Consider the following 26,201-nt stretch of genomic DNA (forward strand, 5'->3'; position numbering starts at 1 on the left):
TTTACTCTTTATTTATAGATACATTTTCATGTTTTAGCACAGAAATAAAAGGCAAAACAAAAAACAATTACAAAACACTGAACAATTAACCAAATTTAAGGGCCAGGGGTGATCTGTCTATCCAAAAGACAAAATACCATACACAACACATCATAAACAGTCTCACATTGGCATGCCATAACAGTGGATGTGTAGTGATAGTATATGTTTAAACAGTTCAAAAAATAAATTGTTCCATTAATATTTGCATTTGGCTTTTTCTCATACATACCCATTGGGTCTAAGATCCATTTTAAAGAATCACATACAGTAAATCACAACAAAAGCATCGCTATCAATGCCAAAGCAAAAAAAGAATAATTTAGTACTTTTTTCACCTCACTGTTATGATACACCTGATCTTCTGCCATACCATAATTCTCTATCTGTGTAACAAGTACGGTCACATACGGTCTTGTGCTATGATTTCACTGAATATAGATAGACTACACAGTCGTTTTGCTTTGTGTGTTCTGTAGTATGAAATGTTTGCAAAATACCAACTTCAATTTGGTGCGGTAAATGCTTTTATTTTGAAATGAACTCAGACCGGAAGTGTTTGTTGTGCTTCAGCAGGCGGAACAAAGTTGCGTGATGTGCCAGTGGGAGGAGGGTTGTGTTCAAGTCAGAGAAGGTATTAGCGAGAATCCTGTCAACAAACTCACATAGAGTATGATTTATTACGTTTATTTAATGGACATTTCGTGACAGAAGCCTCTTTAGTTCGAGGAAAGCGGTGAGATTTATGAAGCAGCCGCGAATTGAAATGAAAGCGTTGCAAATGTTGACGTTACATGATGTGGACGTTTTGTTTAGCTAGCAAAAGGTAAACGCAGATTCGCTAACGCCAGCTACTCGGTGAACGACAGGTCTCTTAAAGGCCCGCTATACAGGTGGCTAACGATTCAGACAGGCTAACAGCGCTTTGGCGTTTTACACAATGCTCAATGTTTTCGCGACATTGTCCTCCGACTGTTACAGTGACAGAGCTGCATAGCTGCAGCGTTAGCTAGTTAGCAGCTGAGCTCGCCTTGTTGGTGCTCAGTGACGGGAGCTGACCCAGTGTTTGGCCCTGGAGTGAGCAAAGTTAACGTTGTTATGTTTCTGCTATTTTTAAAGATCCCATCATGCGTTGATGATTTAAATGTCTACGTGTGATCAACTTGTCTTTACCTTTTACTCTTTTACACATAACCAGTGCCGTGTGATTGATGTGTTCTCTGCCCTGTCTTGATGTCGTTTTTAACGCCTGTGCAGCTTATTCTCAAGAAACACAGAGTAAATGTCATCTGAGCTCTGACCCCTGGATCCTCCAGCCCAGACCCTAATTTATGTTTTGTGGTGAGGCCATGACGGCTGTCAACATCACCAGAGATATCCTGCATAGGCAGATCAGGGTGAGTAAACGGATATTATAACATATTATGAGCTGATTTTGGTGGAGCCAACCCAAATAGATTCTCACCCAAGGCTATTAACCTGTACCATTTAATTTGTGCAGAAGTGTGACAGTGCCTGTGGTTCCTGTCATTGTTTTGTTTATTCAAACACGTGACTCTATAATATACATATTACATCATGTTAAATCTAAAATTGTTTTAATGAACCTCATGACACTTCAGGACAAGAAAGCACCAGGCTTCCAAAGATTCTACCATGTGACCGACCCCTTCATCAAGAGACTTGGTCTGGAGGCTGAGCTTCAGGTCAGTGTGTCGGTCTGTGTGCATGTGTAGATGGTGAAAGAGCTGTAGAAAAGAAGGGAGACTGGTGGGATACTACTGTGTGCGTATTATATCTTTCTCTGACCGTACACACTGTCCATGTCAACAGGGCCACACTGGCTGTGTGAACTGTTTGGAGTGGAATGAGCGAGGAGAGTAAGTCTTCAAAACTTCAAATATTACCTACTTTATAATTTGCCATCCCTGACCTGGGATCACACCATACAACTATGACACAAGTCTTGGATTTAATGTGAAGGCCTAATATGACTGGGGCTATATGTCAAAATTAAATGACTATCTTCTCTGTTGGGGTTTCAGCTCTGAATGTTGCTGCTGCACCCGCAATTTTCAAAATCATGCAGCAGGCCTTTAATGTTTGGCTGCGTTGTGATAAGATCAGTATGTTTCACATGGCAATAGTCATGAAGAGCCTGTACAAAGATTGCTCCACTTGTCCTGATTATTTTATTTTGTGTTTAGTCTACTGGCCTCAGGTTCAGATGATCAACATGCCATCATCTGGGATCCGTTCCGACACAAGAAGCTCACAACTATGCACACAGGTCATGCAGCAAACATATTCTCCGTTAAGGTAAGGAGGACCGATGGGAAGGTGGGTGAATTGAATCTCAGATGGGAACTAATTTACAGCGGCTACAAAGACTCACACAGGACAGCAATCATCTACTCAGTGTTATTTACAGCCACAGTGGAGCCCACCTTACTGGGTTTTGTGTACAGATGGAGAAAGACGAGTGAATAACTCCCATTTTAGTCTCATTGAAAGTGCATTTTATCTATTTAAACACCTGAATCTTACTTGGACTCTGTGATTTATTTCAATATCTGAATATATCCCATGCAAATACTTGCTCTCTACCTTACTTCACCCTGTCTGTTGTCATAAAAAAAAAGTCGTCTCTGTTACAAGTTCACTTCCTGGACATTAGGTGGCACTGTTGCCTATTTATCGAGTGACAGGTCGAATACCAGAGGAAAATGTCACATTGTGTGAAGGCCCTCATCTTTGGTTCTTCTTGGCAATAACTTATTTATTTTATGCTTAGAGAAACACCTTACCACAGGACATTTTATGTGTGCTCATCAGATAATTATTGTCTGTTTGTCCGTCCATACAGTTCCTCCCTCACTCCGGGGACAGAATTTTGGTAACGGGCGCAGCCGACACAAAGGTCCACGTGCACGACCTGACGGCGAAGGAAACCATCCATATGTTTTCTGATCACACCAACAGGGTTAAACGTATCGCCACGGCGCCCATGTGGCCCAACACCTTCTGGAGCGCCGCAGAGGACGGTATCATCAGGTCAGAGGCCGGGGATCCACATGGATTGAATTACCTTGAGCTGTGCAAATTTCAGAGATGCAGCATGTCCAGTTTTGCTACAGGTTAATAATACATTCACTTTCTCCTTGTCCACTACAGACAGTATGACCTGCGGGAGAGCAGTAAACGCTCCGAGGTTCTGATCGACCTGACAGAGTTTTGTGGTCAGCTGGTTGAGGCCAAGTGTCTGGCCGTCAACCCACGGGACAACAACTACCTGGCCGTGGGAGCCAACGGTCCCTTTGTACGCCTCTATGACATCAGGATGATTCACAACTACAGGTTGGTTGGAATTTTTTTTAATTTTATGTCAGTCCATGCTATTAATTATTAAACAACCACTAATGTGTGGTGTTTTGAAACACACCTGTTCAACTGGGTTCTGACTAAATTGTTCTCTTTCTTAAACAGGAAATCTATGAGTCAGGGCACATCAGCAGCTGTGCACACGTTCTGTGATAGGCAGAAGCCAATTCCAGATGGAGCTGGGCAGTATTATGTTGCAGGTGCGTATATGGCAGAATCGCTTATATCAGATTTATATAATGGCTACATTACCATTTTTATGGAGAAATGGCATCAGGAAGGTGACTTAAAGGATGTTGAATGATGTCACATTTTATTTGAATCCTTCAGGGCACCTGCCGGTAAAACTCCCAGACTACAATAACCGCCTGAGGGTCCTGGTGGCCACCTATGTCACCTTTAGTCCAGATGGCACGGAGCTGCTTGTTAACATGGGTGGGGAACAGGTAACGCTTCTTAAAACAAACAAGGGATGAATAGAGGAGTATGTGCCTCTGGTCTGTGCTGTCATGTTTGTTTTATCTGTTTATGTTCATGCTTCTTCCAGGTGTATCTGTTTGACTTGACATTTAAACAGAGGCCATACACATTCTTGCTTCCAAAAAAGTGCCAGTCATCAACAGGTAGGTTTACACAATCCTTTAAAAATGAGTTTTGCCCAATAGAGATGCATTGAATATAAAGATAATTTTGATCGGATCTTATACATTCGCTTCTCAGGAGATGTGCAAAATGGAAAGACAACCAATGGCGTCTCCAACGGTATTCATCTGCCAACCAGCCATATTCGCTTTGCCGGAAGCAAGATGCGCTCCAGGTACTTCCCTTTAACACTATATCAGCGATTGCTTCTAGACACAGACTGATTATTTAAAAGTTTGAGAGTGCACACATTTGAGCTGTCGCTTTTACTGTCTTCATTTTAGTTCTACTGAGCTCCCTCCTCACCTGGAGAAGATAAAGCAACAAGCTAATGATGCATTTGCACAGCAGCAGTGGACACAGGCCATCCAGCTGTACAGTTTAAGCATTCATCAGGCCAGCTGCAACGCCATGCTGTACGGGAACCGGGCCGCGGCCTACATGAAACGGAAGTGGTAGGCCACCACAGTACCACTACAGATCAGACAGCTCATCGTCTTTTTCCCGAAGGCCGTTAAAGCAATTAATACGTGTGTACGTGTGTGATTCACAGGGATGGAGACCATTACGACGCCCTCAGGGACTGTCTGAAGGCTCTGACTTTAAACCCCGGCCACCTGAAAGCACATTTCAGACTGGCACGGTGTCTGTTTGAGCTGAAGTACGTGACCGAGGCTCTGGAGTGTTTGGATGATTTCAAAGGAAAGTTTCCGGAGCAGGCTCACAGCAGTGCCTGCGACGCCTTGGATAAAGACATCAAAGCTGCTCTCTTCTCCAAGACAGAATCAGGTATGAAAGAGAAGATCACAGTACGGTACATGGCAGCAGACAAGTGTCTGCACAGTTGGATCTGGAAACATGCAAACCACACTGCTGCCACCACCACCCTTAAGTAATAAAGTATACACTGATACAATAGGGAAATGGAGAGTTTCATAGAAGCTAAAACAAATCTGTTTTTTGTTTTCATACATAGAAACTTGAGTGATATGTTAGCAATGTTGTATTGTTAACCAATCTTTCTTTCTTAGTTATTGTGTCTGAGAGATTCAGTGATTGTACGTTTTAATTTCTTTCTTTGTTAGCTGACGATAAAAAAGCCAACAGCTCCATCAGATTCCACTCATTCAGTCGGAAAGAGTCGATCCCGGAGGATGAGTTGGTGCTGAGGGAGCGCAGCTTCGACTACAAGCACAGATACTGTGGCCACTGCAACACCACCACCGACATCAAGGAGGCCAACTTCTTTGGAAGGTGAGGAGAGTCCAAAGCTCTGCAACTCAAGGAAGAGGACCACAAGGATTGAAAAGTTGATTTCATTCCCTAATTTACTCTGCTAGGGCTTTATCTACCAGTAATGTTTAAAATATCCACTCTAAAGTCTTAACGTGCAACAGTCATAATGTTTCAATACAGGGACATTTGTCTTAACATGAGTACATTACATACAAGAGATGGTTGTTTGCTCCACAATTTAAAATGTACTCTGATGAACCTCATGACACTGTGTAGTTTTAGTTTAGTTAAGTTCCAGATAACGTTATGTCATTGTGATACAGACTTTACCACTTCTGACACTAAACAACAAGACTTGGTCTTTTGTACTGTACTGGCCAGATTAAGTACTGTATGTTTCATGATACATGAAAAACTACACGTTACTGTTGTTTAACAGGAAGGTTTTCTTCCCTAACGTCATTCAAAGGCTTAATAACTAAAGCCACTGAACTGTAATATAGCACATATGACACAAACCTCAGTTTCCACCAATCTTTTTACATCAGAGTGTCTCGATGAAACATTTTTCCCAGCAGACTTGGGGAAGTCCCGATTACACACCTGTGAGTGTGTGTGTTTGTGTGTTGAATTAAGCAACTGTTCTGTGAAAAAGGTTTAATGTAGAACAATCATCTACTTCCTAGTAATTCCTTTTCTCCTCAGCAAAGGGCAGTACATTGTCAGTGGCTCAGACGACGGCTCCTTCTTTATCTGGGAAAAGGAGACGACTAATCTGGTGAGGATCCTGCAAGGAGATGAGTCCATAGTCAATTGCCTGCAGCCCCACCCCAGCTACTGCTTCCTGGCTACAAGTGGTATCGACCCTGTGGTTCGATTATGGAACCCAAGACCAGAGGTAAACAATTCAGAATATGTGTTTTTATATACAGGTGCATCTCAATAAATTAGAATATCATGGAAAAGCCCATTTCAGTCAAATAACCCCAACCAAGTATTGTTTGCATATAAATGGGCATACTTTTCAGAAGGCCAACATTTCTATGTTAAAAATGCTTTTTAAAAAATGTAATTTGTAATATTCAAATTTTGGGGGGGTGCTGCATTTTACAATTAAAAGAGATTAAATGAATAGACATGACATTTTTTTATTCTGTGTGTTATGGATCTATATAATGTATTTGTTTCACTTTTTGAATTTAATTTCTGACATAGATAAACTTTTCCATTTCTAATTTATTGAGATGCACTGGTGTATGTGTGTGTGTGTTTTGATATGTTTTACCAGATTTTCCATGACCTTTTTCTATGCTCTCTCATGGTCCAGATGGAGTGCGAGAATGGGCGTGTGGTGGAGGACATGGACGGTGCCGCTCAAGCGAACCAGCGGCGTATGAACGCAGATCCACTCGAGGTTATGCTGCTCAACATGGGCTATCGCATCACAGGCCTGCGTGGTGTCGGCCCCGAAGGCTCAGATGATGAAGACAGCTCAGAGGGACAAGTGCAGTGCAGGCCAAGCTAAGCAAACTGTCAGCCATTCTGCAGAATGGACGTAGGAAGCAAAGCACTCTCGCAGCTCCTGTTTGAATCTTAATTTCCCCCTCTATCTGACAGAAACATTGAGTGAATGTCATGTCACATCTCTGCACTATGCATCGCCCTCCCCTGTCCTGAGAAAGGACCGGTGGAGACCACTTTTGGGGAGAGGAATTCATGGAGGGTGGAGACAACATCCATCTCGCCCCCCCCCTTCAAAGCACCAACAACACCTCAGCCCTCTCCCTCCGCCCTGTGATGGCAGGGGCGGGGGCACCTTTGAGGAGAGCACCTTCAACGTCACTCCCCCAGTTTCTCATGCAGAAGGAGGAGTTCAGCACTTATCCCTCCTCAGGTTTATGTTGGAGGAGAAGCCTACGGTCGGGCGACCTATTTTCAGGTCCGAGTGGCCTCACAGTCACAGCGTCCTCCATGGAGGATCAGATCACAGACCAGAAGATGGTGCTTTGTCGCATCTCCTGTCTGCTCCACAGTCGGAGCAAAAGAGTCACAGTGCCCGCTCATCTCAGACAGGCTGCACACCCAAGTCATTGATTCTGAGTTAGACTTGATCATATTTTCAGTTGGAGTTTTGGTCACACAAGCCTAGATATAATTCAGATCTCCAAGTTGTGGAAGTTGCTGGTGAAGTTGCTCCAATGAAATGTATTTACAAGCTTTGTTTAGTTCTTACCTCTCAGAAAAAAAAATGGATTTCTTCTGCCAAAGGTTGTCATCTATGATTTCAGCAGCCAAGGATTAATGTTTGTTTTCTGTTACATTGACCCATAATTTTTGGCATACTGTGCTCCTTTAAGTTGAGAGGTTTTACCACAATAGATTGTTGACAAGACCAACAAGATATTGACAAAGAAATATTTGTAAAAAAAGAAAAGTTAAAAAAAATTCTAATACCATTTTTGTTTTAAATTAAGTCCCATCGATTGTAAATGTCATTTGGCATGAAATGTCAGCGTGAAACTTCTGTTGGGTGTACGTGGGACACAGATGCTAATTTTATGGTATATGCCAACTAGGTGCTACGTATTTGGTGGCAATAGGGTTCCTGCCTACTAGCTGCGTGGCTCTAGCACTACGCCTCTGCTGCAGTCAGGTGTTCAGTCCTGCTTGCATGAGGCTTCTCTGACCATTGTTGTGGACAATGAAAAGGACAGAGCCATCCCATCTGAGCAGCTCATTAGGTCTTCTTCGCCCTCTAATAGGGCGAATGTTAAGAAATGGGTCCTCAACAACATGCAACACTAGGCTTTCATATGTTTTACTTTGTTCATTAATTTGAGATACTCTGTTTTTTTCTTTGAGGAATCCTATAATAACTTTTGTTGCAAACAAAGTGAAAAATTAAAAAAAAAAAATTGAACACCACATTTTCTGTATTCTTGTACTTTTTGTTCCATTAGAGGTAAAAAAAAATAATAATAATAATAATGAACTGTTTGTCCTCTTAGTGTAATGATTACCCAACAGCTGCAGCAGTAATGATGCAATGCTAACTAGGTTGTGAAGATGTACTGAGGCGAGGCTATGAACCTCCCAGTATCCTGCTCATCCATCAGTGTCTGCACTACTCTCTGCTTTTGCTGACTATTAGGCAACAAATGTGAGCACAGTGCATCATAAGCAGGAGTAGTTAGGGAAGTGTTTCGTGGCTCATACATTTGCAGTAATGAGGTGACCAGCTCTTGGGAGCAGCGAAGGTTACACTGATAGAGCCCAGTGTTTACTAAAACCTGTGACAAATAGGAGATTTAATAAAAGTCCCCAGACGAGAAAAATATCATTTTGGGTACATGTTTGTCAAAACTGTTTCTTGTATGACTGACACAAAGTAGAAAAACATCCGTGGTCACCTCTTTTACTTCAAATGAGACACCTGAGACAGCTCTGTGACATCCCATAATGAAACGAAATAAATTGCAGAGCTCACACATCATTACAAATGGCATATAGATTGTGTTGGTTTGGTTGACAGTTTGTGTAACCTTGACACAGCAGTCCTAATTGCACCGATAGAAACACACTGTGAAACGGTGTTGCGTTCAATGGCCGACCCTTGGTTCACCTGCGGGGGAGGCGACGGCCGCGCGGCGCGTTTCTCGTGCGTCAGTGCGTCACCGTCGTACGTCGTCTCTCCAGCTTGAACTCCGTGCAGCGATGGCGGAGGCGGAGGATGTCGACATGAAGATGAGCTACCACGGTGACTTCATAAAAAGCGACAGGAAAAGCAGCCGCTACCCCTTCTGCGTTGTCTGGACACCTATTCCTATTTTATCGTAAGAAGCTAACGCTCGCTGTTGTTGTCCAGGTCTTGTTAGCTTAGCGTTATGTGAGAAGAGCTTACACCGCCTGCTCGACAGGTTGTTATTATTATGCAGCAGACGTCAGATGAAATAAAACAGATTTATTTGAATTCACTGCTGCTTAAATCTTATGATAATATTTCATTTTCTGTGTGTGTGTTCTCTGACATAATAATGAATCAACATGATGCTGCATAATAAACAGCACAGTCATACTCACACCACTGTGTTGTCTTCTGTCGGGTGCATCCTGCAGGTGGCTGCTTCCCTTCATTGGTCACATGGGGATATGCACCTCTTCTGGAGTCATACGAGATTTTGCAGGATCCTACTTTGTCTCGGTGAGTGTCACTTTTGTTTATAGTCAATCAATGATCTATTAATGAGCACTGTGGCCTGTGTTGTGGAAATAGATTTAGATGCAAACCTTTAATTTGAGATTTCATCTGTTCTGTTGAACTCATTATGAATGGGACTGGGAGTAGTGGCCTTCAGGGTGTTCAAGATGTATTTCCTCATCATATGTGGCCCATCAGCCCATTTATGTTGTATTTTTTTATTCACGGTATGATGATAAACCCCTCTAATCTGGATCTGACAATAAGTATAGTTACTTAATTTTATTTCTGTGCTGTGCCAGTCTGGCCCATCACACATGGGATTACAAGACACCATAACGGCACAGAGCATGTGTCATCCACTGGTTTTACAAATGTCAACAAAAATAAAAGATGGAATATCTTCAAAGATGAAAATAAAGTCCAACATATGCCAAATTGACCAATCTATGGATTATCTTGATAAAGTATTGGTATAATGTCTTTCTACATTAAACGTTTCAACTTTTTCACAGGAGGACAATATGGGCTTTGGTCGACCAACAAAGTAAGTTTATTAATCAAAATATTGTATTGGAAATATTGGATATGGTATTGCAATAAGTAGCTTGCACCACTGAGATGAATACACAGATTGACTGGTACCTTATAACGCAGGTATTGGAAGCTTGATGTGGACAAAGTCTGTGGTAACGGGGTTGCTACATGGGACAAAGCAGTGAGCGATGCATCAGAGGAGTACAAATGTAGGCCGGTAAGACAATGTTTGGTATTGTCAGGCTACTGTAGATATTTCCATATTAATCTTCATGTAATGATATCTACTCTTTCTGTATCGTTGAAGCACAATCTATGCTTCGACAACTGCCATTCCCACGTCGCCATGGCCCTCAACCTTATGCGCTACGACAACAGCACATCTTGGAACATGGTGAACCTGTGTTTGCTGTCGTTCATTAATGGAAAACACGTGAGGTAAGTGTTTTAACGTCTTGCTGCCATTGAATAATGAATGTAAACCTAAAGCCCTACCTGGCATCTTTTCCATAGTTTCCATAGTTACCGGTACCTATGACCTTTGGCATAGAAGTACTTCATATTTTTTCTTCAAACACGAAACAGCTCGTCCTCTTCTGTACTACTGACCAGTAATATTTTAACATCACAACATAATTTTACCAAATAAAACAGTGGCTAATTTGCATTATAGCATGTATATCACATTCATTTCATTTAGCAGATCTGTTTTGACATCAGTTTTATTCCTTACTTGAAACAGCAGCAATTTGCATACTTGATTATGAACACTTGCTTGCATGTTCTGGATTTTCTTTCTGATAATCTTTCTGATATGTACAACATATCACATCCTCTGTCCTTATACCAATGATTTATACATGGAAAAACAAACAAAAACAAACAGTGAAACAGGAAAAAGGGAGCAGAAAGGGAGGGTGACCTTTTTTTCCGGGACACACGAGCGTACGAGAGGTGTGGTTTAGTTGGCAGTGGAGAGAACCCGAAGCATCATGTAGAAACTGTTAAATTGCTCCGCTGCTGGATGCTCTTGAGCATTAAGAGACATATGGCTCAGAGAGCCTCCCTCATTATTCTCTGCTGACCCACATAGAGAGCGCTGGCGTCACAGTTTGTGCTGCCTCTGCACATACACTCCCACGACACAGGAGTCTTTTAAACAGCAGCCGAGTCGTGTAATTCATCACTGACAGCCGCGCTCCCCTCTGTGTCACCGTTGGAGGTCACCTCGCTGCTGGGGCTCCCTGCGCCGACTGGGTGGAAAGGACAGTAGGACGTAGGCTGGGGTGCAGCCAGGGAGGGGGAGCTGTGGGCCTGTGGGAGTAAAGAGACTGAACCATGTTATACTTTAGCACACCTAATGTGCCATTTTCTGTCCAAAAACGGGAGTGTGTGTTTGTGTCAACATAAACACAGACACACATACACAGTCACTCAGTATCCAGGTTTTGGTGATGACTGTACTTTACCGTGCGTTACCCTCTTTTTATCCTTCAGCTGGGCAGCTTTCCTCAAGACCTGGCTCCCGTTCCTCATGTTGTGTGGAGTCCTTGCCACCTTCATCCTAACATTCAACCTACAGTAATGGAGCAAGCTGCACAATGGGAGGACTCACGGACTTGGTTGGTTATACATTATCATTGACGTGAATGATGTGATGGGACATTTGTTTGAAAAAAAAAAAAAAAAAAAAACTAAATGAAGGACTCCATCGTGTGTAGTGATCTATGGTAACTAAGGGCAAAAATTTGATGTTTGTGGGTCGTTTTTAAATGAAAAAAGAACAAACTTTTTTGTTATTTATGTATTTGTGAATGAGTAAGAAGTGTAATGGTATCGACATTATAATATCCTCAAAATTCAACACTATTTTTCACACAGTGGGCTCTGTGTTTTTGTTGAGTTTATTAACAGGATTTGAAGGAAGAGTTCACCACAACAGAGCAATCCTGGTGAGTTCCAGTGATTTATTTTTCATGGATGGAAATGATGAATGTGTTTCCAGGCCGGATACTGTACATTCAGTGATGAATGGGCTCAAAGTGGACCAAGAAACCGTAATGCTGAAATGTATTCATCAGTTATTTGTCTGAGAGACATGATACACTACCAAAGATAAAATGATGTAGGACCCACTTGTGAAAAATAGTGATATCATTCTGTAAAATGTCCTCCTCCCTCTATTGTGTGTACTTTATTTTTTCTTTAATGTATTGTGTAATTCTCCAAACAGAGACTGAATGCTTTCACATCATGCATCCTCTTCTTCTTGAATGTCATAAGTCTGCTAATTTATACAAACTATGAGCAATATAACATTATGGTATTACCTTTGATTTACTTTTATTTATTATTGTATTATCTTCATCACATAAGTGTTTGTGTTTTTGTAACTTTGAATGTGCTGTGCTGTAGGCATTTTTCACATCTCCTGACTGCGGTGTAGGTCACAGACTGTGGATGCCCTAATCGTCCTCTGTACCTTTAAGGGAACCACGCACCTTTTTCATCAATATACGGGAACCTTTATTCCCAGAGTGGAGCAGATGAGGAGGGACTGATGCTGGAGTGAACAGTCTTTGCCGCCTCTTCTGTTTGTTTTTTGTCAGAACAAAAGCTTACGATAAAATTCATCATTTGACTAATTCATTCGCATGGAATCACTTTTTTTTCCTGCTATAATTTATACTCTTGTGTTTTAATTTTTTTTTAAAACATTTTTCCCTTCCTTTGGCTATAATTTAAAGATGTGTGTTTTGGCTATCCGTGTGTTTTTGGGAATCCTTCTTTGTGCACCACACCTGTGCTTGGAGTGTCCTGTCGGCTGCGAGTGTTTTGCTGTCACTCGCACAGTGAAATGTGTTTCCCAGGATCTGCTCACGGTGCCACAAAGTGTCCCAGGATTTGCAAGGACTGTCGTGATCACAGGGAATAACATACACCAGATTGCAGCTGATTCGTTTACAGAGATGGAGAATGTCACCAACATCATTTTAAGCAATAATAGGTGAGAATGTCAGTTGTTTTTGCTTTTTGTTTCATTCATGTATATTAAGCCATATTTGGATAATATGCATAACTTTGTTGATGTGTATATAACTAATAAAACATTTTTTTTTCTCTGAATGTGTTCTTTTTCTTCGTTTACTTTGACAGCACAGTGATATAAATGAGTTGTATCTGAGCATGTCTAAGGACAGGTGTCACAGTGTTAGTCATTTTCACAGAATTACAGAGATGGCATCCCACAGCTTTTCCGCCCTCACCAACCTGCGCTTCTTGGACCTGAGCGGGAACCAGCTGGCACTCATCCATCCAGAGGCTCTCAGCATCCCGGGCAGCCCCCTTCAGGAGCTCAACCTGAGCCGCTCGCTGTACAACTCCACCGCGCCGACAGACCTCACCACGGCTCTTCGCTGGGGGGGCCTCGGGGGTCTCCTCCGCCTCGACCTCTCCGGGAACCACCTGGCCCTGCTTCCCCCGGGCATGTTCTCTCACCTGCCCAGCCTGCAGCAGCTCTTCCTCACCAACAACTCTCTGGGAGCCGTCTACAGCGGGACCTTCTCCGGCATGAACCATCTCGAAATGCTGGACCTGACGCAGAATGCCTTCAGAATATTTAGAGAAGATGCTCTCCAAGAGCTGGAGAAGCTCGGGAACATCCGCATCCGTCTTGGTAAAAACCCCTACACATGCTCTTGTGAAATCCATCAATTTGTCGCTTGGCTGAATGAATCAAAAGCTCTGCTAGATGTGGATGCTTTGAGATGTGCTTCACCAGGAGCGTTAATCGATGCCCGGCTGAAGGGGCTCAGTGTCAAGACCCTTGGGTGTGTTGTTCCAGTCCAGGCGGTGGTGGCTGACCTCACCCTGCAGACTTCCTATGTTTTCCTAGGGGTGGTGCTGGGGTTTGTGGGGATGGTCTTTCTTTTTGTGCTCTACCTTAACCGCAATGGCATGAAGAAGTGGATCGATGAAATGAGAGATGCATGTCGAGACGTTATGGAGGGATATCACTACCGATATGAGATTGACTCGGACCCCCGGCTGGGGAACATCTCATCTACTAAGGGTGGCAGCAGGGGACAAGTGCATTTAAGATTATCTCTGTCACAGCAGCTGCCAAATGACACCTGTATTGTCCAGGTTCCCACAGACACACAGGTCAAACAGGTGACAACCTCCCCACCGATGAACCTATGATCTCTTACTGAAGCTAAAATAATTTCACAAAATATGAGTTGATGTAGATATGAATAGTTTAGGCCAGTACATTTATACGTTGATTTAATGTTTTTGTACATACTGCAGGCATAACTGAAAAATCTTACCCTAAAAGTGCCTTTGTGTTTTTGAGGCACTGGAGTATCTGAAATTACATTAATATTGTTTGTTTGTCATTCATTTTCTAAGAACATAACAAATAACCAGATTAAAATAAATCTAGATGGAAAACATCTCACCTATTGTTAACCAAGTTTTATATTCATTGATAAATTCTCTTTGATTTCAGATAAATAAGTGATGTATGGTATGGTAGATCATAGAAAATGAGACTGTAATCCATTGTCATTGTCTAGTAGTGGTAGTAGACAAGTCTTTATTAAATTAGATCTATGACTCAACTAAAAAAAATGTAAATTCCTGAATTTAATTAGAGCAGTTATGTTGATGAGTAGGCTACCATTTATAATATCTATATTACAATAGTCAAATGAGTAGATATAAAAACCACTGTATGATGTGAAACATGTATTTACATTAAGGATAAATAAAGTAGCCTAACATTTTGGTGCAGGCCTACTTAATTTGCTTGTTCATCTGTTTGATTGCAACTAGAGACAACATGCTGTTCTGATTTCTGTCCAGGTGAGGAGGCTCTTCTATTTCAAGTCTCTCTCTCTCTGTGTGTGTGTGTGTGTGTGTGTGTGTGTGTGTGTGTGTGTGTGTGTGTGTGTGTGTGTGTGTGTGTGTGTGTGTGTGTGTGTGATGAAGTGTTTCCACAAAGGGAAACGGGGCAGAATGACAAATATGTAAAAGCACACCTGCTGGTTCAGCAGCTGTGCATCTACCGAGTGTGAGCATTATTTTATTCAGCCTGTTTGTCATTATGCAGAAATTCACCACCAGCTGTCATGTTGCAATACACGAGTGGGATGGGAAGCACCCATGTTTTATATAGCCTACTTTCTTTTAATCGTTTTTTTTTTCAACTTTTTTTTTTTTAAATACCGTAATTCATGTTCCAGCCTGTTTTTGTTGTTGTGCTATTTTTTTTTTCCAGTCTCTCTACTTTTATATCCGCCTCGCGTGACGTCACGAATCACCTGTGGGTGGGTGTAGGATCTGGGATTAGCTGTAGCCGCAGGTAATAGCCAAACATTGGGAGACGCTCGGCAGCACAACACAGTGAGTCGGAGTTTTTTTTTTTTAATATATTTTACCGACAGAAAGACGACGCGGAGCTGAGCGGCGCTACGGTCGAGGCGCCTCACCGTCGTAGTTTCCGCGGAGGAGGACTCACCTGGAGGTTTACTGGGCGGTAAAACCGGGTCTTTTTCTTCTCTCTCCCTCTGTGCGAGCACAGCAAAGTTTCCTCTCTGAGACTTCCGCGGTCTGCTCGGTGAGCAAGTTACCTGGGATCAAGAAGACACCCACAACTGTTTCCTCTTATGCGGTAAGTGAGTGTTTTGTAAGTAAAATTAGAAACGGTTCTATGTTGTTGAATGTGATTTGGTCTGGATAGGATAATTGTTTCCCTCTTCTCTCGAGCTGTGGGCCACACAAGGTTCGAGCGCTACGAAATAGGGCCAAGTCGTTATCAGGCCACCGATCAATACAAACACTTTATTTACATTTTGAGAGCTACCGGGGAAGTTGCCTCAGAGGGAGTGAAGTGTTTCCAGTAGGAATCTCAAATACAGGCTGTTTTACTGCGCCGTGGTGCGTTCAAGGGCTGCAAACAAACTCCTGTGTGGCAACAAAAGGGGGGAGGTTTAGCCTACACCTGGTTATTATTTCTAAACATGCCTCTCCCACACCAGGTCCCAGGCATTTTGAGCCATGCCTGGCCACAGCACAGGGGCTCCGCAGGCGTCCCGTCACCACCACCACCATCACCACCACAACAACAAACACCACGGCTCCAGCTCCAAGTCAGAAAAGTACAGGCAGAGCCGGACTATATCCAGGGAGAGCACCACCAGCCAGGATTCCTACAAGGATCCTCACGGAGAGCATCATGAATACCGCACTGACCACTCCCGGTATTCAGAGAACAAGTACAGTCGAAACAGCAGCAGAGGCCACCCGCGAAACGGCACATCGAGGGGCTCGGAGACTATAGGATTTATCCCCGGGTCGGCAGACAACACGCCTACCGGCAGACATGCCTGTGGCTCCTGCGCCTCAGTGGGCTGGAGCAGCTGCAAGGCTCTTATCTGCTGTGTACTGACCTGTGGATTTTATGGCAGCAGAGAGCCCTGTCTGCCGGTTAACGAGAGCTCCACAGACCACCCCCCTAAAGCAGGCAGCGAGCCTCACCCTCCTAATGGCATGGCCGTGACCAACCCCACCTGTGGTATTCCTCTGGAGGCCAGCAAGGCCGCCAAACCCTCCAAGCTGCCCACCAGTGACAGCTTTCGCTACCCCGATGTGCGTATCGCAGGCCAGACGGTCAGGTACCCGGTCACGGCCCCCAAACGGACCCGTGCACCGGGCAAAGCGGAGACCGAGCGGCCGGTCAGCAACACCAGCCTGTTATCCAGGGAGGACTACGACCTGGACGACCTGAGCGACACGGGCACGGACATTGACTCTCTTATCACCAAGAAGCTGCTGGAGCTCTACGCCCTCCACCAGATCGACCAGCTGGCCAAGTGCACCTCCGACTCGTCCTTCTCCCGCAAGACCAACGAGATCAGCGACCTCATCTACAGCATCGCTCAGGATTACAACCTGGAGGCGCAAGAGGCCGAGTGCAAGCTGGTGCACGGAGTCATCCGCATCAGCACCCGAAAGGGCAAGAGGAACAAGAGCCACCAGTCCACGGGGCAGCGTCCCAATGGGAGGAGTGACGGGACTCTCCCTGACAGTGGCAACGAGACCATGACCAACACCTTCATGAGCAGTGACTGTAAGAATGTTAAATTAAACCAGATAACATTAATGATTGCTAAATAGATGTTTATGAAATAGCACAAAACAACCCGCGGCTGCGACATACCAAGTGAGCTGATCACCTAAACTGTCTTCCTGTAATGACTTGGCTAGTGTCCGTTGGAGCGCTGCTGAAGCTCCTTTGTCTGGCCTCTAGTTTTAAACCCTGATGTGCCAGGTATTTCACAGACAATGACCTAATAACAATTGGTAAATCTGAGTCAAGCTGACACAGGTGCACAGTGTCTTCTAAAGCACATTGCACAATAAATGGGATGATTGGATTAATTGTAAAAATGACAGTGTGTTCATGTGTGTCGCAGCTCCTCATCTGCATGTCTTCACTTTAGTCTTTTTGTTTTTTTTGTGTGTCCCCTGCTCCAGTTCCTGAGGTGAAAGTGTCAGAGCAGACGCCATCAGATGAGCTGGCGAGGAAAATGAGACATTACAGCGGGAAGAGTAAGTACATGTGGGAATTTTCCACATCCATGGCACTGATTCTTTTTCTGTCTTCTTTTGTGTTGGAAGAAAAAGCTTGAATGAGGGAGTAAGAGCTGAATTAGATCCAGAATCATTCAGCTCCAGAGTGTGATTAGAGGTTATACATATTGCACGTCATAACCTTAATTGTGTTCATTGTACTGATAGAGCTACAGTCTTTATTTCCCTGGTCATTGAGGTATAATTACTAAGTCGGTGTGTGTGTGTGTGTGGGGCTCAGTCTTTGCAATCCATTGTACCTGCTGCAGCTGCAGGCATTTTCTCACCTCCTGCATACATACCACTCTTTAAGCTGTGAAAACTCTACATTCCTGCTCTCTTTTCTCTGCATATTACAATCCCTCGCTCATTAGCCGCCTCCTCCTCCTCCCCCCTCATCTGCCACCTTACACCCACCCATCAATCTGCCTCATTCTCCCTCCCAGCTCAGGAGGTCATGCTACACCACCTGCCAAAGCAGCAGATCAAGTCACATTAAATATACGCCACATCATGTCCCCTGGTTTATTATGTAATTTTAGCATGTCACTTGGGTTACAGATGGATTACCGCATGGCAGCCTCTCTTTTTTTGTGTTGTTGCTGCTCTGCAAAGAGGGGGGTGTCCTGTTACATGTCTTTGAATGAGGGTTCACCACATTGTGCTTTCACATCCTGGATTGAACTGAACATATTCACCTTGTGTGTATAAGATTTATATACTGTATTAAAGGTCCAGTGTGTAATAATTGGCAAGGTTTATTGGCAAAAAATGACTAATACTACCCATGAAAATATTTGTACAAGTGTATAATCGCTATAAAATAAAATAAAATTTGTTTCGTTTTCGTAGCCTTATAGTTATTATTTTATATATACATATAGCAAGGGTCTTTCTTTAGAGAGCGTCGCCATCTTGCTCTGCCATATTTGTACGGCAGCCCGAATGGAAAATCCAGCCATCCAGAGAGCGCACGTTTCACGAGTTTCGCATTCATAAATAAACCGACAAAGAAGGTGGCGGAAGGAAAGAAGAGTAGGAAACAGCAGACATATCGTAAAATGGTTTAGATCTTCACCTTATTGCTCCATGCTCCTGAAATACTTCCAGTCGTCCCAGTCGCGGTAAACACGTTTTTTTGTCCTCGGAGGCCACCGTCACTTCGCCGACGGGAGCTGTGAGTGCGAGCGAGTGAGCGCTGCAAACTAGAATCTGAACAATAGATATCACAGGTGTTCTCCATATTTTACACACTGGACCTTTAACTTTTTCTATAATGAGGTTTTGTTGTTTTGTTTTTTTCAATGAAGTTTGTCTTTCCCTCTCGCAGCGTACTCCTCCAGCACTACCACGGCCTACTCACCCTACCATCATGACACTGAAACAGACTCTTCAGGCGCCCCTTTGCTTCTCTGAAGGGCAACACCGACACAAAACTTCCTGTGTTGACAAGAGATGTAGCCAACTAGCTGGACACCTTGATCCTTCTCCTATCACTTATGCTGTTACTGAGTGGAGCACCTTTTTTTGGGCGGTTGTACTTCTCTTTTTCGTGGTCCGGCTTGTGTTTGATGTTGGAGTGTCATTTAAATTCAAGGACAATTTTTTAATTTTCTTTCCAGCAAATGAACTTTTTTTTTTAATACTCACACTCACACACACAGGTAAAGACAAAGCAGGTGTTTATGTATTAGTATGCAGTGTTTTTTTTTTTTAAGTTGTTCTCAGAAAAAGAGATGTGGTTACACTCCATGTGGTTGTAGCAGTCAGGCCATAAGACAGACTGATGTTTAACGTAACCGTCCTCATTCTTGTCAGTGTGATTGTTTATGCAGGCTGGTGTGCTTGTTCAGTATGTGTGGGTTTAGTGTCTCCTGCCATTTAGAGTCATTAGAGGCACAATTTGAATTGAAAAACTGTATTGTTAAGCCATATTGATGTATATATTTTTAAGTCAACGTTACTTTCTGGGTTGTTAAACCATTTGTGGCATTTGGTCACACTTTTTTTTTTAAATTTTACCTGCAGATAAGTCCTGTTTTTAATAGAATAAAAATCCCTGTGCTTGTTTACGCCTTGTGTGTATTGCTCAAAGAGTAAATTATATGCGTAGCAACTAGGATTGACGTTTATTTCTGATTTTCCCTTTACAGATATAATGATTAGCTTCATCCTGCTCGCACTGCTTTTGTGTCAACTTTTGTTTTCTCTCTACACAAGCCATGAAAACATTTTGTCTAATTTCAATGAGTGCGCTTCTGTTTGTTCAGCAACAAATTATGCGCCCGTATATCAACAAGTCTTTGCTTCACATGGTTTTTCTGCTGCTGTGGCTTTAGCCTACTTTTCCTCTTTATCTACTGGATTATTGTTGTCAAGCTCATCTCCCTGCAGTCACTGTGTTGTACCAGACAGGCTTTTTCCGCCCTCAGCAAAAGGAGGAACTTGTTTGGCTGGTTCTGGCAAAAAGGAAATAAAATCCCGGGGTTTGTCTTTGTGAAGGGAAAGAAGCAGTGCAGAAAATCAGCCTGATTTCAGGAACCTGTCCTGAAGTCCTTGGGATTGAATGAACTGAACCATGTTTACCAAAATATATGTTTTAAGATATACCTCATTAAGCTTTCAAGTGATCCATTGTTATGGCTGCCAACCAAATATGTGGTGCGCATATTTAACGAGTGGCAATGACATACTTGTGGTCCATGTACATACTTTCAGTTGCGCTAATTACAGTGCGATCCTGCTATCTGGGTTTTGTGCTGTTACAGTAAGTCTCATTGTCAGCTTCAAAACTCGTGCTCAGAATTTATCCACAGGACGTAACAAGACAGATGGAGCATCAAGAAATTATTCCAAAGCATTTTTGAAACTGTGATTTGTGATGAGAATAGGTGAGAAGCTTTTCTATGATCTGTGTCCTTCTGAGCAAAATGTTGAAGTCGTGGATTTCTTGTCTCTTTGTGCTGAGTTGGCCTGTGTAACCCCATTTCCTCTGGCTCTCTGCCCCCACCAGCACATTCCTGTTTTACCTGTATGAGGTGTCATGTAAAAGCTCAGTATTTCACAACTAACATACCACAGGCCAGGACAAATCAAGAGGGTTTGTTCTGTATCAAATCCAGCCTGAAGACTTATCAGCAGCAACTTCAGATTGTTACGACTCTTGACTTAACACTCTGATATCTCCCCAACTTGACTTCTGTGGTCATAATCACTTCATGTAGGGCGTTTATGTTTGCGTGTGGTAATGAGATTTATAAGCACAGCATTTCAAGTAACGTCCATGAGAGGGAGACAAAGTATTGCAAGAAAACCACACATGAAGAGGGGGCTCATTCCTCATCATAATCACCTTGACAAACATTTTTAAATAAATGGCCTTGAGCATTACTATGCTGCACAACCCGTTGGTAATATCAGACATGCCATTTGATCCATGAGGGTGTGGATATGTGCAATTATAAGGTGCATAACACAGATAATGCTGACCGATTAGACTCGCTGTGAATGTTTTTAAAAGACCAAGAGAGAACTTCACTATTACATTCATTCGTGTACAAAAATATATTTATTTGAAATGTTCTGTAAATTCAGATAAAACCTATTTACAGTGAAGCAAACACAAGCTCTTCAGTATAAGATACAATATCAGATCAGTGGGTTCAGTCTATGTGGAAAGTGAAATCTTTCCTCTTCAGCTGTTAACAGACTGGGTTAAAGTGACCTCAGCTTCAATGTAAATACAAGAAAGTGCTTTACTCAGGTTAGTCAACAAAAATGTTCTGCAACACCACAGTTCAAAATTCAACTTTCTCCAGGACAGTCACATCAACTCCATTATCCTCTATCTGCAGAAGAGCATGTCGACTAGCAGCTCCAGCAGATCAGCCTGGCCTATCACGGGCCGGAAGAAGAGTTCAGTGATGAGGCTGGGTGTGATGCTCTGCAGCGTGGAGGCCGTGAGGAGGATTCGAGCAAAGCGCTCCTGGTTCCCGGGCTGAATGAGCTGGACGACCTCACTGAGGGCGTGCTGGGCTTCCTGTTGCAAGCCTTCCACAAAAAGAGCTGCCTTTAAATCTGGTACATCTGTTGGTCAGAAACATAGGAAGTTAGTATTACAGACTTGAGATCTAGTTTTTGCACTGAATGAAAATGTAACCAGGAGAACTATATATATATTTTGGATGCATTATAGAGGAAAACAAACCTGGATTAAATATCGTGGTCCCTTTGAGGTATGCATACTCCTTTGGACTCAAATCCAAACTCCAAAACTTTTTTAGGCAGGACTTGAGTTTGCTGACACCAGCCATGGTGGGCTGCTCTCTCTCCATCTGGGTGCTCTCCTGATGGTTCAGGAGAATCTTTTTCAGCATGCTGTCAGCAGGCGTGTTCATCACCTCAAAGTCTACATGCTCCTGAGCCAGGCCCAAAATAAAGAGCGGTGCCCAGCAGCTTTTGAGAAGTGAGAGCTGGTCCTTTGCCGGCAGTTGGTTAAAAGCTGGTAAGCTCTTCATGAAATGGATGGTTTTAACCAGAACTGCTGAAGCTTCCTTGCAAATCTCAGTTGGCCTTTTCAGGCACACTGTCCGCCGCAGCTCACAGTTGCATCTATGAGGTACTGACCTATAGTTAAAGTTGTTTTGACTTGTTTTGCTGTTATCCATTTGGCTCAGTATGTTGTAGAGAATAGGGTTCGAGAGCCTGTCGCTGCTCGGCGAACAGTGACATCCGTTATCCATTCTGTAGGCCGTAGAGATCTATGTAGTCGAGAGTAAGTGTCCCTGTGAGCTTGCGAGTAGGCTACTGCTGCTGCTACCTCAAGAGTCCCCGTATTTATAAGGCCAACCCACCCTGCTTAGTGGACCTTGACTTGTCAATATATAGTCTGTGAAAAACAACCGTCTGCTCTGCCAGGTGACGGATGGAATAACCCTGGGAAACAGATAAGCTTTTCTCAATGAAAGGGAGCTGGTGGAGTAACGCCAGGATATCAAGAGGGTTGGGCCTTATCTGGTCACCAGTGTCATTAACCCAGGCAGTACCAAGCTACCAAGGACTACAGAGGTAATCAGCCCCAAACTATGTCCCTGTACACTGCCAGCTCACACCTGGAGAGCTGGAAGGACGCCAACACTGAGAGGGAGCATTGACCTGAGAGTTAGGACCTGGTTTTTTTTTCTTCCTTTATTCTTTTTGACTATAAGCCTACAATGGCATTGTATTTTGAAAAGCCAGTTCTCAATGGTTGTACCTGCAGGTCTTATTGTAACCGTTAAAGTGCCCAGCCGTACCTATTTTCACAATATATGTTTGCGTCTTATATTGATTATTCTTTCAAAACAGCCAACGTTGCAAGAGCTTTCTGTTGCTCTAAAGAACATTGAGGTCATCTGCCCTATCGAACCAAAATTTATCATGTTTGGAAAATATTTAATAAGCATCTAGTCAGCGTTCTCCTATTAAACTCCACTCTATCAGTTTTATTGGTGTAAGTTTTGCTGAAAGGCTTACTTTATACATATTGTCACTAAGAATTAAACGCAAAATTCAACTGTGGCTGATGGGAATGTCATTAGTTTGTAAATGTTTGCTCATAAATTTATTAAAGAATTGCAGCTTTCAAAACTGTCACCATTTGATTTGTCACGCACACGTAATATAGTTTCAAGCTAATCAGCATCTGCATGATGATCACACTAAACTGAGAGGTTTAGATCAAACTATAATATCAAAGTTATTACGATTAACTAGAGGAAAAACAAGCAGACCACCGAAGTCATCAGGATCCCACCTCTGGGGATCATGAATGTCTGTACAATGTCTGTATTGTTGGGATACTTCTGGACAAAAGTGGTGGAGCCACATGTCCCGTCATTGGGCCTTGCTCCTGAAACAATTACAAAAAGTAGATAGATACTGACCTCAGCGTCCTTGATAGTATCCATATACCTACAGCTCATTAGAGCTCAAATATAATAATTCATAATGACAACTAATTTTGCTGAGACACACCGTAGTTTGATAGCGCACTGTGAAAGTCCCTCCATGGTCATTTTACTTTCTCTGTTAACCCATCTGTTGGAGGGCATTTTGGTTGAAACCAAATAAACAAACCCAAGTCCCTAACCCCCAAACAATTTGATTAGGTATATGTGGTTATATTTCGGTCCATGTTGGTTTGTCCTTCAACAGGATTACACAAAAAGTACTGAAACAATTTGAACCAGGGGTTGTGGCAGGACCAGATAATTTACAGTGAATACACACTTTTCTCTCTGGTTTATGTTTTTCCATGGTGGAGATCTTTTACTTTCTTATAATTTGGTCATGAGGCTGATATTAAATCTGTGGACAGATTAGCAAAGGCTTTCTTTTAAAGTCAATGATAATGACCTCAAACAGTGTCTATTTATGTCACAGAGCTTTGGTGTGACGATGTAAGACAGTTTTATGGGAAAAAAAAAATTCAGTTGATGCTGTCTATAACTTGTCGTCATTAAACTGGGTTTACTCTAATTCGTTATCTTCCTTGTGCCTGGCACAGAGGTTTGAGAACGATAAGCAAATTACTTTATTACTGTCACAAATAAACAAACAGCACATTTTCAATAACACTAATTTGTCTTGGACATTTAGAAAAATGTACTCACTAAAACATCTATCACATTATATAATGACAAGTGACACAGTTTTAAAAAACAACAACATTTTGGTCTTTTTGATTTTTGGCATGGACATTTGATGCACAAGCCCAAGAAGCCTGAAACCATCACAGGATGCAAGTGCCAGAGGAATTACCTGAACCACAGAGCAGTGGAGTCAAGGTCAGGTCATAAGTGAATGACTGCAATAAAGAGATTACGCGCCAGACACAACTGGCAGCACCAGTCACCAAGTGTTTGTTTTACTCCATCATCCTCTTTACTCAACCTTTCAAAGAATTCTCCAGAATAGCTTTCATGGCCTCATTATCTTTCCTGGGCTGATCTCATTTTGATACACAGTGATTATTCATGTGAGACATGACTTGTCCATATACTCACAGAAGCTAAATCAAAATGGACCCCAGCTTTAAATACATACAGTAATAAAACACATTACGTTATCTCGGAGAATGTAGTACTCTCTGCAAAGTGAACTATAGATAGATATCACGTGACGTCACACAGCGTTCGCAGCCGGTCACAGCGCCATCTTGGGTACCGACTTCCAAAGGCAGTCTATGGGCTGTGACCTAAAACATCCATGGCTGTGACATCAAATCTCACAAAAATAGTGGATAAACCTTTTTTTATTACATGGCACTATTGAATGTCGTATTCCGATAATTTATTGATATTTCTGATATTTATTTACATCTTGATTTTGCATTTAACAGTCTGTTATTCCTGTTTAACAGATCGTTGCTAAGTAAAATACACTAGGTAGGGACGCAGCTCTGATCAGCGCAGCACAGAAAAGAGAAACGATGCAGGATATTTACTTTGTTTCATTTTTACCGTCATTAAACAGCTTGGGAGACATGTAGCCTACGCCAAGGGAGGCTGCCTCACTCTACATAGTCTGAGCAGCACATACGTTCACGTTGCTTTCGTGAATTGTAAACACACAGACGCCCCCTCGGTTTTAGCGTCCAGCAGTTTAGCAGCTAATTCAACAGCAGTGATGGATAACTGTACCGGAGGAGAGCCTCAACATGAGCTTCATCTGAGGAATTAACAGCAGCTTTTACCTGACGGGAGACCGACGCCTGAGCTACGGTAGCTAACAGCTAACAGCTTTTACCTACTTTCTCTCTCTCCCTCCCTCCCTCCCTCCCTTTCTTATACACGCACACGCGCGCACACACACACACACACACACACACACGGCCCAGGTTGTCTGTCATATCTGTTGCAAACCTTGTAATAATAGCTTGTTGAGTACAGTTAACACTATTGTTGCCTCGGTTTGAGTGTGGATTATTAATTGTTAACGTTTTTTTTAATGTGAGTGGTGGATCGCGTCCTGATGAGTTGGGTTTTAATAACAGCTGATAACGTAGCTGTGTAGATGGTGTGGATTGTGATGAGAAGGTGTTGCACATATTTTAAGACTTATCTGTGCAAACCACTGTGCAAAACCTGTTTGTTGTGACTTTTTGCGTTATAAGATGATTTGCCGAATTCTTCTTCCATTCCTGCAGCCTTTTGTCTCAATGTTAACGGTGGCAAAATGTCCAGATATTTTATTACTTTATGAAAATAAATGTCTGTGAGTTAAAAAGAAGTGGGCTACGCATTTCTGATTTGATTTGGCTTTTCGTGTATTTGGAGGAGAGACAGAGCGAGCGAGAGAGAGAGAGAGAGAGAGAGAGAGAGAGAGAGAGAGAGAGAGAGAGAGAGAGAGAGAGAGAGAGAGAGAGAGAGAGGTCCGCTGGGTGAGCTAGATTAACTGTTAACAGGAGAGAGAGCGGCGCACCGCGCTGTCAAAGATCGTCTCAGCAGAAATGGTGTGTGCTTTCAAGGCAAGGCCATCAAAATGAGAA

General features: G+C 42.8%; 5 protein-coding genes across 7 annotated transcripts; 4 read left to right on the top strand and 1 right to left on the bottom strand.

Annotated features, from left to right (window-relative positions):
* Positions 1 to 640: 640 nt before the first annotated feature.
* On the top strand, positions 641 to 8,221 carry wdtc1 (WD and tetratricopeptide repeats 1). 3 transcript variants are annotated; one of them, XM_085801717.1, is made up of 16 exons: positions 641 to 775; positions 1,297 to 1,436; positions 1,662 to 1,745; positions 1,873 to 1,919; positions 2,247 to 2,358; positions 2,906 to 3,093; positions 3,214 to 3,396; positions 3,526 to 3,620; positions 3,751 to 3,866; positions 3,968 to 4,043; positions 4,141 to 4,237; positions 4,347 to 4,517; positions 4,616 to 4,851; positions 5,148 to 5,316; positions 6,004 to 6,196; positions 6,626 to 8,221. In XM_085801717.1, the coding sequence occupies exons 2-16, from the start codon at positions 1,371 to 1,373 to the stop codon at positions 6,821 to 6,823; spliced, it is 2,031 nt and encodes a 676-aa protein (XP_085657843.1). In that variant the 5' UTR covers positions 641 to 775; positions 1,297 to 1,370; the 3' UTR covers positions 6,824 to 8,221. The 3 variants fall into 3 exon arrangements, with proteins under 3 accessions (XP_085657843.1, XP_085657845.1, XP_085657844.1); XM_085801719.1 differs by having other exon boundaries at positions 641 to 709; XM_085801718.1 differs by having other exon boundaries at positions 641 to 673.
* Positions 8,222 to 8,986: 765 nt separating this feature from the next.
* LOC146972017 (transmembrane protein 222-like) lies at positions 8,987 to 13,154 on the top strand. Its single transcript, XM_085801722.1, has 6 exons — positions 8,987 to 9,131; positions 9,415 to 9,499; positions 10,012 to 10,043; positions 10,154 to 10,250; positions 10,341 to 10,471; positions 11,531 to 13,154. The coding sequence occupies exons 1-6, from the start codon at positions 9,013 to 9,015 to the stop codon at positions 11,616 to 11,618; spliced, it is 552 nt and encodes a 183-aa protein (XP_085657848.1). The 5' UTR covers positions 8,987 to 9,012; the 3' UTR covers positions 11,619 to 13,154.
* Positions 12,781 to 14,396, top strand: LOC146972018 (trophoblast glycoprotein-like). The gene is made up of 2 exons (XM_085801720.1): positions 12,781 to 13,040; positions 13,261 to 14,396. The coding sequence occupies exons 1-2, from the start codon at positions 12,781 to 12,783 to the stop codon at positions 14,234 to 14,236; spliced, it is 1,236 nt and encodes a 411-aa protein (XP_085657846.1). The 3' UTR covers positions 14,237 to 14,396.
* A 957-nt stretch (positions 14,397 to 15,353) lies between these two features.
* kdf1a (keratinocyte differentiation factor 1a) lies at positions 15,354 to 19,743 on the top strand. The gene is made up of 4 exons (XM_085801723.1): positions 15,354 to 15,710; positions 16,078 to 17,168; positions 17,576 to 17,650; positions 19,002 to 19,743. Exons 2-4 carry the CDS (start codon positions 16,097 to 16,099, stop codon positions 19,085 to 19,087), a joined length of 1,233 nt encoding a protein of 410 aa, XP_085657849.1. The 5' UTR covers positions 15,354 to 15,710; positions 16,078 to 16,096; the 3' UTR covers positions 19,088 to 19,743.
* A 1,689-nt stretch (positions 19,744 to 21,432) lies between these two features.
* On the bottom strand, positions 21,433 to 22,477 carry nr0b2a (nuclear receptor subfamily 0, group B, member 2a). The gene is made up of 2 exons (XM_085801724.1): positions 21,879 to 22,477; positions 21,433 to 21,757 (listed from the first exon to the last, which is right to left on the bottom strand). Exons 1-2 carry the CDS (start codon positions 22,411 to 22,413, stop codon positions 21,516 to 21,518), a joined length of 777 nt encoding a protein of 258 aa, XP_085657850.1. The 5' UTR covers positions 22,414 to 22,477; the 3' UTR covers positions 21,433 to 21,515.
* Between the last annotated feature and the right edge of the window lie 3,724 nt (positions 22,478 to 26,201).

The sequence above is a fragment of the Trachurus japonicus genome, chromosome 16 (assembly GCF_045865225.1).
Source record: "Trachurus japonicus isolate A0001 chromosome 16, Traja_1.0".
Lineage (NCBI taxonomy): Eukaryota > Metazoa > Chordata > Actinopteri > Carangiformes > Carangidae > Trachurus > Trachurus japonicus.